The sequence below is a fragment of the Trachemys scripta genome, chromosome 8 (genome assembly GCF_013100865.1).
Source record: "Trachemys scripta elegans isolate TJP31775 chromosome 8, CAS_Tse_1.0, whole genome shotgun sequence".
Taxonomy (NCBI): Eukaryota; Metazoa; Chordata; order Testudines; family Emydidae; genus Trachemys; species Trachemys scripta.
In genome coordinates this window covers 80,359,704-80,373,135 of record NC_048305.1, presented here as the reverse complement: position 1 = coordinate 80,373,135, position 13,432 = coordinate 80,359,704, and the positions used below count along the sequence as shown (strand labels likewise).

Sequence of the window (13,432 nt, the reverse complement as noted above, 5' to 3'; positions counted from 1 at the left end):
TCGGAGTGTCTGTTACTAGACTATCCAAAGCTTTTTCTTTTTACTTAAAAAAAAAAAAAATCTTTCAAAAGTTGCAGACAAAGAAGGGGCAAGAAATTGTTTAAAAAATAAAAAAAAGTCACACCCACACACTGCAACTCATTTCATCTCTTAGCTCACTGAAAGGATGATCAAACTCATAACACCCTGTTTCACCTTAGAAAGAAAAGTTTATGGACACATTTCTTTAACAAAAGACAGCAGACAACCCTAGAAAGTCTAAGGCAGTTTATCTATATAACAGAGAACATGAACTTTAGAAATCTTCTGTGACTGAGGTCTTGATGCATTATTCAGTTTCTCCTTTGTTGAGTCCCTTCCATTGCTTTGGCTTGCTGTCTTCAGTAGTTTTATTCAATACAACACTCGAATTGCTGGAAAGAGAAAGTTAAAGTGTAACTAATATTCCCCTTTACAAATATAAGTAGAACAATTGTTTTGATAGTGGTCGAAAGTTGTATATTAATTATGCTAAATAATATATTCCACTGTAACTCTTGTCAATGTCTAGTTCAGAACTTCCCCAAGCTATGGTCCCTTTCTCTAATCACTACTACTCCAGCTGAGCAGTTCACATACACTATAAAAGTAAAGATGGGTGAGATGATTTCAGATACCTGTTGTGTGGGATATGCTGAATTGTCTGGCAAAGTTCCTCTGCAGGAGGTACACTAGGCAAGCAGTGAGGTTTCTTTTGCCGAGACCTGAAGTTCATTAACTGATTGTCTGGGTCAGGACCTGCAAGACATACAAGTATGTTATTAAACAACAATGTAGTTATGAAAGTATCTAGAGAGGAATTTTTCCATGACTCTTATTTTCTCCCAATAATAATAAAAAAATAAGTATGCACATTCATTATTATTAAGGCTACAATTTTGCCATGGATAATTTTAGTGAAAAAGTCAGAGACAGGTCACGGGCAATAAAGAAAAAAATCATGCAACTCGTGACCTGTCCCTGACTTTCACTAAAAACATCCCTGGCAAAACGGGGAGGGAGGAGGGTCCAGCACCCTGCTGCACCCCCCCATCCCCTGCAGCAGCTGGGAGCTACAGGGACCCCGTTCCCCAGTGGCTGGGAGGGGTCCCCCTGCTGCCCTGCGAGGCTAGGAGATGTGGGGGGATCCCTTGCCAGCAGCAGCAGGTGGGGATGAGATTCCTCTGCTGCCGGCAGCTGGGAGCTGTGGGGGTCCTGTGGCCGCTGAACAGCTCCAGGGAGCTGTGGGGGGGCTGCTGCTCGCGGCAGCTGAGCAGCTGCAGGGGCTGCCCCTGCCAGCGGTGGCGCGTGGGGACCTGCGGGGGCCCCTCTCCCGCCCACTGAGCAGCTCCGGGGTCCCTCTGCGGCCGAAGGAGGCTGGGGATCCGTCCCCGCGACCACCACGATATAATCTTAGCCTTAATTATTATTGGATGTATTGGACTAAAAATTATATTGAAATCAGCATAGGCGCGTGCACACACACACACACACACACACACACAGTACTATGTTTTGTTTTTGTAAATATTTAACTTGAAAACAAAAAAAAATAGGAATACAAATAGTCACACTGAAGTCAATGGGACTATTCATGTGCTTAAAGATACTCATATGAGTGTTTTCTGGATTAGGTTTTTACTTCTTGTTTAGCACCCCTTATTTCAATTGATTCAAGGATTACTTTAGAGTCCAGGATATCTGGCAACACCCATGCAAAAGTCACTTATGTCAACATGAAAGCTCATAAACTAGCCCAAAGTCCAAAAGAAATTAAACTGAACAGATAGCATTGCTTAGCACTTTCTATTCTAGTCCCTCATTTAAGTGAATGAGAAGATCTGCATTAACTTCAATGGGAGTTGGATCAGGCCCTGTAATTCCTTTTCATTTTTAGATTTGAAAAGGCTTCAAAAAGGTGGGCAAGCAGAATTATACAGTATTACATGGCACTTCCTGTAAGGTTATAGTACTTTGTAGTGAAACCTAACAAAGCCTTAAAGCTAAAGTAGAAATATATAGTTTTTAAAAATCATTCTAGTGAAAACCGTTCTGTAAAAGTATCCTTTAAGTGGCAAAGGAATTCTTTAATTTTTATATTCTTACATCCCTCAAATCTAAGCTTTGGGCAGGGAGGGCTGTTTAATGCTACATTCTCTCTTAAAATGCACTTAACATCCACACACACAAAAATCTACAAGTATGAAAAAAATCACAAATGCCACAGCACACAAGTCTGACACCAATAAAACATTCTTTTTTTAATGACAGCACCCAAATAATCTTATTTCTGTCCCTAAACATAAATGTTTCATACCAACGAAAATAATTCCATGTAGAGAGAGGTCTATAGGAAGACCAGGGCAGCTGCACATTGGAGGGAACAGCAGTGCCTCCCATCTGATTCTCTAATTAAACATGCTATTTAATGCTAAGAGTTCTGTTATACAATTGACATTCAACAGGTCCCTTCTCAAAGAGAAGTTTATCATGTAGCCACGACTGGATTATCAGGATTCCCTTCTTAGGTGAACTACCAGGAGAGCCTAACAGCCCTGACTTGCACATAGATTTTAATGTTTTTTATATATCACATCATGAATTCTCTTTATACTTAGGAAGTCTCCATTTCCTTGTGTATGTATCTTCCAACTGAGAGAGACAAAATAAAACATAATAAGGATAGTTTTATGAAATGTACAAAAGTTAGTGAGTTAAATACTTGCTTCCTGAGTAGGCACTTTGAGTTTTCACATGTTCAGAGTTCTTGTGATCAGAAGTCATGCTCAAAAACTGTTGCTTCAGCCAAGCCCCTCTATCTTCTTCAAATGCCTTTCTCTGAAAAGAGAAATGTCCACTTATATTCTGTACAGAAAGTGGTAGGTTTATAATGATTGATTTGTTCTGCATGTAAAATCATAAAGTGAAGTTCATTCTTATATTGAAAAAGTGGGCAGTTTAACATAGACCTACAACTGAGAGATCCCGGAAAGGATCAAATGGCAAGGGTGTTTGCAAACTGAACCCCATGGTTTGGCTCACAAGGATGTGCGATGAAGGTCCTTGCAAGTGCCTCTCACTTTACCTTAGGGCAGGGTTCTCGAACTGGGGGTCAGGACCCCTCAGGGGGTCGTGAGGTTATTATGTGGGGGGTCGCGAGCTGTCAGCCTCCACCCTAAACCTTGCTTTGCCTCCAGCATTTATAATGGTGTTAAATTTATAAAAAAGTGTTTTTAATTTATAAGTAGGGTCGCACTCAGAGGCTTGCTGTGTGAAAGGGGTCACCAGTACAAAAGTTTGAGAATCACTGCCTTAGGGCTTTTGGCCAGGAAACTACCAGTCAGATGCTAAACCCACCTTCTATGCAGCTGTCAGAAATGACTATGGCTCAGTAAAATAAATAAATTGGTAAACTAACCTAAACTCAACTCCACATACCCCCAATGAGAAATGGGTAAATGCTATTTACCCTCCACTACAATACTACGGTACTGATCATCTTGCAACTCCAAGTGCCTTCTGGGAAGAGAAAAAAGAGCTGGAAAGGAGTCCTGACTACTCCCACCCAAATCTGAGAGAAAAGAACGAGGGTTTCCCTTTCACGTGACTCTGTAAGCAAGGGAGGAGAGAAGTGATGTCAATGTCAGGCAGTCCTCAAAAATCCAGATGGCAGCAGGATGGGGAGGAGACAGTTCCTGTACCTCTTAAGAGATCAGACAAACAGGAAGTACCAAGGAAGAGAGGGGACAGGATGTAAGAGCAAGGGAGCAAATTTCCCCATTGTTCAAAATTCTTCTTCCTATGTTCAAAGGAGACACAACAAACCCCGACTCTAGGCTCAGGGGCTGCTGCAAATTTTTCATAAAGATCTACATAGATCACAATACAGATACAGTATTAAAGCATAAGAAGAGAAGCAGTAGCAAACTTATGCATGCAGTGATGCTGCAATAGGTTTAGACACATCTGGTTAAACTTAGCAATATGCCTGTGATACAGTTTAAGAGTACATCCTATATACTCTCACAATCTTATTACTTAAAAAAATATTTTTAAAGTGAAAATGTGGAGAATTTTATAGTGTCTTACTGGAACTGAAAAATATTGATACAATGTGAATCAGTGATATGTATGTACCTACAGATAAAGTCTAAGGCCAAAATGTAAATAAATAAATAATAGAGTGCCTAAAGTTAGGTTCCTAAGTCTCTATCTAGATACCTAAATAAGTGACCTTATTTTCCAAAGCACATGTGCAGATATTTGAAAATCTTGGCCTAAGCTTATAAAAAGAAAAAGAAAATTAGTTATCCTAGGTCAAGCAACTGTATTTGCCAATGTCTGTGTACAAAATGTAGTATTCCGCTATGGGCGAACAGAGTGATCCATCATATTGTTATTAGTCCTGCATCATATGGTTTACAAGATATGGCGGAGGAAAGAGGAAAGAGAGATCTTCCAATAGAAAGACAATAGCAAAGGGATAACAATACACACAAATGCATACTTTCAACATTGGCTAAGTTTTTCCGCTTACTGAGGTTACAAGACTGGCTAATCTTCAATATTAAAGATCAAAGGCCTATAAAGATACCCTCCCTTTTGAATACCTCAAGTCCTAATCTAATAGCAGCTTCTGTAAAACTTCTTCGCTCTCTCTCAAAGTTCTTTTTTTGTTCTCTAAATAGTTTCCATTCTTCCTGGAGGCGCTCTCTTTCTTCCAACAAATAACAGTCCTGTAGTAACATAGAGGTATCATCATCACATGGAGACATAAGCTGCTGCTGCAGATACAAGGAACAAAAGTCAGAAATGTTATTTAGAAATCATCATATGTTTCTACAAGTTTAGATTTAGATGCCAGCAAAAATTTATTACATGAAAGACAGTCAGGCTTGGTCATAAATGGGCCACTGGCAGAGGAAATTAGGAAATGTGGAAGAAGAAACTGCAGAAGGCAAACAAAGAAGTTTAGCACCCTATTCAGAAAGCTGTGGAAAGTAGATGAGATAAGCTTTCTGAATAGGTTGCTAAACTTTGTTGCCTTCTGCAGTTTCTCCTTCTATATGTTCTAACTTCACAACAAAATACTTTGTTTGCCAAGGTAAGAGTCACATCCCTTTTCCCTCTGCTCCAGCCTCCACCATTGTCAAAAACAGGAACACCCAAATAAAAGGAGGCATCATTAGAGTGATGCTTCAATTCCTACCCGAAGAAGGGAGGAGGAGAAGAAAGCACAGTTTAAAAAAAAAAAAAAAAAATCAAAAGATTCCAACCTGTAATAGTTGTTGCTGAGTTTTGATCATTTCTTTGCATTGCTGAATTTCTAATTCTAGCTTTTCAGTTTCCAGTTCATGGTCCTCTCTTGAAATTACATCGCTGCCATTCAAAGCCCCTGAATGTGCCCGTGACACTAAAAACAAGAAAAGAAAAAAAAATTGTTTTCGTTTCTTTAAAGTAAAAGAGGCAGCCACTGGTAATGTCTTTCAATAAAGGTGCTAATTTAAGATAAAAAAAGGTTTACAAAATAAATTTAAAGGCATTTTAATATGTATCTGTCCAACCTTGGAATTTGAAAGACCCTGGGTATGTCTGAATAATCACAGGAAATACTGAATAAGTTCTAGCAAAAATATACAGTACTGGATCTCTACACAATCAGTCACATATAAATTACAATTCAATGGATCGTTTTATTACAGGGAAAGACAATACCACTGAATTGCCCCTTAACTATTTCACAATTTCTGGGCTTAACAATTGTCTCTCTGGACCCCTACTTGTAAAACAAGTAGTGTGCTTTGAAGGCTAATAGTTCAGACAAAGTCAGATAGGAAGGGTGAGGGAAGAGCCCATTTAAAATAAAACAAACTCTCCATGGTTTAGGAGAAAACAAAAAGATAATACTTTTAGTATAAACCTTGTTACTGAGCTATTTGAAGATACTGTAAAGAAAAGCAAGTTTAACAGGTTTTGAACAAAATAAAAACAAATATTAAGAAATCAACATACAGACAAGACAACAACAACAACAAAATAAATTCAGGGAACCATTTCCTTATTACATATCTTAACTTTTGGATTATCCTACCCACTCCTGGTATGAAGAGGTCACCATTTGGTAGCATATAGACCAGGGGTAGGCAACCTATGGCATGCGAGCTGATTTTCAGTGGCACTCACACTGACCGGGTCCTGGCCACCGGTTCGGGGGGCTCTGCATTTTAATTTAATTTTAAATTAAGCTTCTTAAACATTTAAAAAACCTTATTTACTTTACATACAACAATAGTTTAGTTATATATTATAGACTTATGGAAAGAGACCGTCTAAAAAGGTTAAAATGTATTACTGGCACACAAAACCTTAAATTAGAGTGAATAAATGAAGACTCTGCACACCACTTCTGAAAGGTTGCCGACCCCTGATATAGACAGACATGCACTCTGATCTGCTATTCTCTCTCTGGGACAGAGAGTCCTTTTGGGCTAAGTATTAAGAGAAGTCTTAGACTCTGATGGCAGCCTTTGCCTAGACCACAAGCAGGCTCCCCACTGCCTACTAATAAAGTCTCTCCAAGATAGCTTCTGAAACTTGCATTCTACATTTCCATGGAAACAGCACGTAACCACCAGAACATTCTATGGCACCTGCCATTTCAATTTCAGAGATTATATTGTAGCTCACAACATATGTGCCTCATTAATCAGAATTCAGATATTTTAACCACAATAAAATGATTAGTATGACACATTAGTGGCCTACACAGATCTCAATACGAGAAGAAAAGCTGGACTTGTGCAAAGCCCTATTAGCTCTTGAATTTAGTATTGTAATAGCAATATTATGGCCAAGAAAGGTCAGGTCCTTTGCATAAGAGGGTGCAAGTCCCATGCAGGAGGGGAAAAGTAGTTCCTGTTCCCCATCCCCAAAAAATGTTATTAGAGGTAGGTGAGTGGAAAGGTCAAAAGGTCTGCATGGACTCCTCCTGATGGTCGAAATGACAGACTGGACTTCTACATAGGGTGCTTCCACAGACGTGCACAGGCTGAAATTGTGAACAAACAGCATCACTTGCCCCATAACCTCAGCCATACAGAACGCAACGCCATCCACAGCCTCAGAAACAACTCTGACATTATAATCAAAGAGGCCGACAAAGAAGGTGCTGTAGTCATCATGAACAGGTCGGATTACGAACAGGAGGCTGCAAGGCAACTCTCCAACACCACATTCTACAGGCCACTATCCTCTGATCCCACTGAGAAGTACCAAAAGAAACTACACCATCTGCTCAAGAAACTCTCTGCTATAGCACAAGAACAAATCTACACAGACACACCCCTAAAGACCCAACCAGGGGTATTCTATCTGCTACCCAAGATCCATAAACCTGGAAATCCTGGATGCCCCATCATCTCAGGCATCGGCACTCTTACAGCAGGATTATCTGGCTATTTGGACTCTCCTCAGACCCTACGCTACCAGCACTCCTAGCTATCTTTGAGACACCACCGACTTCCTGAGGAAACTACAATGCATTGGTGTTCTTCCTGAAAATACCATCTTGGCCACCATGGATGCAGAAGCTCTTTATACCAATATTCCACATGAGGATGGACTACAAGCTGTCAGGAACAGTATCCCTGATGAGGCCGTGGCACACCTGGTGGCTGAACTTTGTGACTGTCCTCACCCACAACCTTTTCAGATTTGGGGACAACTTACACCTTCAAGTCAGCGGTACTGCTATGGGTACCCGCATGGCCCCACAGTATGCCAACATTTTTATGGCTGACTTAGAACAATGCTTCCTCAGCTTTCGTCCCCTAGCGCCCCTCCTCTATTTGCGCTACATTGATGACATCTTCATCACATGGACCCATGGGAAGGAGACCCTTGAAGAATGCCACCTGGATTTCAACAATTTCCACCCCACCATCAACCTCAGCCTGGACAAGTCCACACAAGAGATCCACTTCCTGGACTCTACAGTGCAAAGAAGTGATGGTCACAACCACCACTCTATACCGGAAACCTACTGACCACTATACTTACCTACATGCCTCCAGCTTCCATCCAGGACACATCACACGATCCATTGTCTACAGCCAAGCCCTAAGATACAACCGCATTTGCTCCAATCCCTCAGACAGAGACAAACACCTACAAGATCTTTATCAAGCATTCTTAAAACTACAATACCCACCTGCTGAAGTGAAAAAACAGATTGACAGAGCCAGAAGAGTACCCAGAAGTCACCTACTATAGGACAGGCCCAACAAGGAAAATAACAGAACACCCCTGGCCATCACATACAGCCCCCAGCTAAAACCTCTGCAGCACATCATCAAAGATCTACAGCCTATCCTGGAAAACGATCCCTCACTCTCACAGATCTTGTGAAGCAGGCCAGTCCTCGCTTACAGACAGCCCCCCAACTTGAATCAAATACTCACCAGCAAGTGCACACCACACCACAGAAACACTAATCCAGGAGCCAATCCCTGTAACAAACCCCGTTGCCTACTCTGTCCCCATATCTACTCTAGTGACACCATCAGAAGACCCAAGCACATCAGTCACAGCATCAGGGGAGGGGCTCATTCACCTGTACATCTACCAATGTGGTATATGCCATCATGTGCCAGCAATGCCCCTCTGCCATGTACATTGGCCAAACCAGACAGTCTCTATGTAAAAGAATAAATGGACACAAATCAGACATCAGGAATGGTAACATACAAAAGCCAGTAAGAGAACACTTCAATCTCCCTGGACAGTCAATAACAGATTTAAAAGCAGGGAGGATAAAAATCAATGTTTGTTGTGTTTTTTTTTTAAGTTTAAAAAAAAAAAGAAAAAAAAGAAAATCAGATTTTTTAAATTTAAATCAGATGTTTTTGATGAAATGCTTTTTGAGGAAAAAACCTATCTAAAAATAGTTTTAATTAAGATACATTATAGATCAAAAATATCTCATCATGGAATAGGGATTATAAATTCCAATTCTATAGTCCGAGACAATATATTCATGTAATGTTTAAGAAAAGTTTTGTAAATGAGTTCCAATTGTTCATGGATTAGGGACTGCATCTTATGGTTTCCAGGGGATTCTGTATAGATTAACCTAAAAAATCTTTCTATCTACCCAATAGGACTCAATACTCAGTCTAGAAGATACCATCAGAGATGCTTAGTTTTGCAGTTCTCAAACTGTGGATTTGTGTCTCCAGAGATAACATGCTTGTTAATAGCAAAAAATGTTTTTAAATAAATAAATAAAATAAAATATAGAGGTGAGAAATAACAGATCTCAACCCTATTGTCCCTCTGCAAATTTGTGTACACAGGGTCAATCCCCTACCTCTCTCAAAGTGTAAAGTTTCAAAAAGTTCAATGAATAGACATTTGTTGGGGGTGGAATAGATCTGGACAAGGAGAAGAAGTCTGGAGATAAATTTGAGAAGGGAAGGACAGGCAGTAGAAACAAAAGTGAAATTGTTTGAACGGCATATTCCAGAAGTCTTGAGGTCTGAGTGTAGCCTTCACTGATTTGAGATCTACCATACCATTCTCTCACTAGAAGGGAAAACCTGTAATGGCAGCAGGCCATAAAAGAGACCCAGTTTGGGAATATTTTAATAAAGTTCCTCTACCTGTGAAGAATATATGTTAAGGTTATAACAATCAACAAGAATGCACTTTTATGTAGGAATCCATGATTAAATCGAGTCTTCTTGACTAGTGATTTAAATCAATTTGAATCAAATCCATCCTGTTTAAAAGTAGCCATCTTTCAACAAAAAAACTTCAAAAACAGACTTCAAAGAGAAACTGCAGAGCTACAAATCATTTGCAAACTTAACATCATTAATTTGGGCTTGAATAGGGACTGGGAGTGGCTGGCTCACTACAAAAGCAATTTTCCCTCTCTTGGTATTGTCACCTTCTCAATGTGGGAGTGGACCACATCCACCTTGACTGAATTGGCCTTGTTAACACTGGTTCTCCACTTGTAAGGTAATTCCCTTCTCTTCATGTGCCAGTATATTTATGCCTGTATCTGTAATTTTCACTCCATGCATCTGAAGAAGTGGGTTTTTTTACCCACGAAAGCTTATGCACAAATAAATCTGTTAGTCTTTAAAGTGCCACCAGACTCATTGTTTTTGTGGATTCAGACTAACACAGCTACCCCTCCGACACTTAAATACAAAGTGATCCAAATGTTAAGCATTTTTATATCATCATGCTTAGATCAGCGTCTCAAAGTAAGAAAAAAAATATTATAGTGACTCAACCTGAAAGATATAAGGTTTTAGACCTTTTCAAGGCAGGAATAACATTTTAATTGAAAAACATTTGCCTTTTTCCTCCATGGCAAATTCCACTCAAGAAAATCTGATTTCCAAACATCTCTCTCTGACACACACACACACACACACACACACACGTTTCTACATTTATACCGAATCAAGTAAACTGAAGAAACCTTTTAACTGAAAGTTATCCAGTTCTTCAGAACCCACTATATTTTTGGAGTTATTAATTTCATTATAAAAACCTAGAGGGGAGTTGCTGTAATATAGACCTATTTTTCATTGGAAAAGTAAGGGCACCATGTATTCTATGAGCTTTATGAAGAAAACATGGATCAAATGAAAAACATTAATACAATATTATCGTTATAACCTTCCAAACATTTACCCCAGGAAGGGGGAGGATTGGAGAAAGATGTTTTATTTCCTACAACAACCGCCCCCTTGCACACACACAATATTTTTTAATTATTACAAGTTTTGTTACTTTAATTTCAATGTGCAGACATAGCCATTTGTATATCTGGATTATGAGCCAAATCTTGATCCCACTGAAGTCAGTGGCAGAACTAATGACTTTAATGGGAAGAATCTGGACATTGGTACACACATACAAAACCAAAAAGCGATGACAAACACTGCAAATGTGCAAAATGATCTTTTTACTCCATATAGCTGTCTCTCAACCAGTTTCTCCTCTACTCCCAAACCTACCAAATCAATATTCTTCAGAGCAAGCATTCTCAAACATTATCATAGTGTGGACAAATTTTAATAAAGGCATTTTTTCATTGACTATCTGCCTCCCATTCACAGTTTCGTGGGTGACCTCCCTGCCTGTTCATGATTGCATAACATCCCTCTGATAGCTAATGAAAAAGTAAAAATATTTATGTATTTTAGCTGTTTCTAAAGCTATTTAGCAGCTAGAAATTAATAGAAACTAGTACTATGCCACCAGCCAGTTCTCCCTAGAAAGGCATGTGAAGCCCAAAAACTTTGAAAATGATTTAGATACTTTTTGTGCTTAATTATTTCAAGTTCTTTTATTTTCACTACACTGGTAACTCAAATAGCCAGGATGACAGACGACAGAAGTCAAATTTAACACAGGCCATCTTTCTGCTGAAACCAACAATGAGAGATATCTTCCTTCAACAAATGATAACCTCAGTCAGGGATAACAGTGTTGATACATGAGAGTTTCGCAGCCCTCCTGTGATTAAATCTTTCGTATTTCTGTTGCATGGCACTTTAGGCAACCTACTGTGTCGTGATTTTTTTTAATGTTCTTTTAAAAACTTTCTAGCTTGGGTATTGTTATGTCAAATGGGTCAGAGTATAACAAACACCACTATGGAAATGGAGTTGCCACAAACATCATGATGATGCAGAATACAGGCTTATGATGACACTCACCTTGGTTATCCAGTTTTTCAACATGATTTTTCAGCATTCTCCACTGCTTTCTAATGCTGTTGGTAAGCTGTTCTCGCACAGTTTCACAAGAAAGTTCCCACATATTCTCTTTATTTAATTCTACAGCATCTTCCTCCATGTCTGATAGTACCTGTAAAAGCAAAATCAAGAGTCTGCTGAAGCAGTCCTCTATATTTTTCTATGGGGCTTATTAACTGTATGAGGGAAAAGGAAATTCTGAGAGTTTCCATTTACCCAGTTTGGACTTGGCAGGGAGTTTGACTCTCTAAATGCACGGATTGCAGGGGTTATGCAAGGCAGACCTTCCATATTACTTCCTAGCTGCCCTTGTGCCTCAATATGCAGAATGAATATCAGCCAGCAAGATACTGATGACACAAACACATATACCCCTTCCTGAAGAGGATAGCTCAGTGGTTTGAGCATTGGCCTAATAAACCCAGGGTTGTGAGTTCAATCCTTGAAGGGGCCATTTAGGAATCTAGGACAAAAATCTGTCTGGGAATTCGCCCTGCTTTGAGCAGGGGCTTGGACTAGAGGATCCCCTGAGGTCCCTTCCATTCCTGATATTCTATATAAAAATTTTAGATTCTGAGGAGTCATGCTGCTAAATCTTCTGCCTGGCAGCTGCCCTTGAAACACCAATTCCGGGAGTGAGGAGCTCACTATGCAGCATGTGACATGTTTTAAGAACATAAGGGTGGGGTTTGTATAATCTTGTATGTGGGGATTACTCATCTAGACAGAGGAAAAGAATTATCCTGTGGAGAGCAAGTAACTGGTTCTACCTCCTTCTTATTCATAGTGCACCGGTGGGGGCAAAGGCAAGATGAGTGAGAAGAGGGGGTGAAGTACAGTGAACAATGCCGTGGAGCCAGAATTCCCTTGTCCCACTTCTCTTTAGCATCCCTAGGCCTGATGCACCCAATGTAAATCCTCCCTACTCAGAAGCAGACAGAAAAGACTGGATCCTAAATTAATTCAGACAGATAAAATTGATGTGTTCAAGGGTGGAAAAAACGGTTCCTCTACGTATGCTGCAACATTTACTCACTAAATGAAATTTAGTGTTTCTGGGGGTTTGGGAAACTGCAATACCAGCAAAGGAGGGAATAGAGAGAAATTTAATATTCTATCTAATTCCATAAAGACAATTTTTCTTGAGGTTCCTATGTGTATAGTGCCTAGCACAATGAGGGCCCAATCCTGACTGGGCCTCTGGCTGCTACTGTAGTAATAAATATTAATATCAATAGTACCCTAGTCCAAAGCTCTGCATTCCAGGCCAATAACCACACATGACTCAGTATAACGTTGCTAAGTAACAAGAAGCCAAGCCACCGGTGTGATCATTGGGGCAGCAAAAGATGTCAGGGTTTTTTGTTTTAAACCGAAGTTCATTTAGGCACGCTTGTTTTGAATCAGTAATAACTGCTTTAAAAACAAAACAAAGAACCTCAAATAGTTATCGGTTTCAGAGGGGTAGTGCGTTAGTCTGTATCAGCAAAAAGAACAAAGAGTACTTGTAGCACCTTAGAGACTAACTAATTTATTTGGGCATAAGCTTTCGTGGGCTAAAACCCACTTCATCGGACGCACAAATAATTTGTTAGTCTCTAAGGTGCCACAAGTACTCCCCGTTCAAATAGTTA

At 39.7% G+C, this 13,432-nt stretch overlaps 1 protein-coding gene across 4 annotated transcripts in view; it reads right to left on the bottom strand.

The window, feature by feature from the left end:
• Positions 1 to 205: 205 nt before the first annotated feature.
• The window catches only part of SSX2IP (SSX family member 2 interacting protein), a 35,052-nt gene continuing 21,825 nt past the window's right edge, over positions 206 to 13,432 (bottom strand). For 3 of the 4 annotated variants that reach the window (XM_034779993.1, XM_034779994.1, XM_034779992.1), the window contains exons 10-15: positions 11,760 to 11,910; positions 5,295 to 5,431; positions 4,629 to 4,802; positions 2,745 to 2,856; positions 657 to 777; positions 206 to 413 (exon numbers count right to left, since the gene is read on the bottom strand). In XM_034779993.1, the coding sequence (XP_034635884.1) occupies positions 329 to 413; positions 657 to 777; positions 2,745 to 2,856; positions 4,629 to 4,802; positions 5,295 to 5,431; positions 11,760 to 11,910 (780 nt within the window). In that variant the 3' untranslated portion in view covers positions 206 to 328. The remainder of the gene's footprint in view (positions 414 to 656; positions 778 to 2,744; positions 2,857 to 4,628; positions 4,803 to 5,294; positions 5,432 to 11,759; positions 11,911 to 13,432) is intronic. The other variant, XM_034779995.1, reaches the window with a different exon arrangement.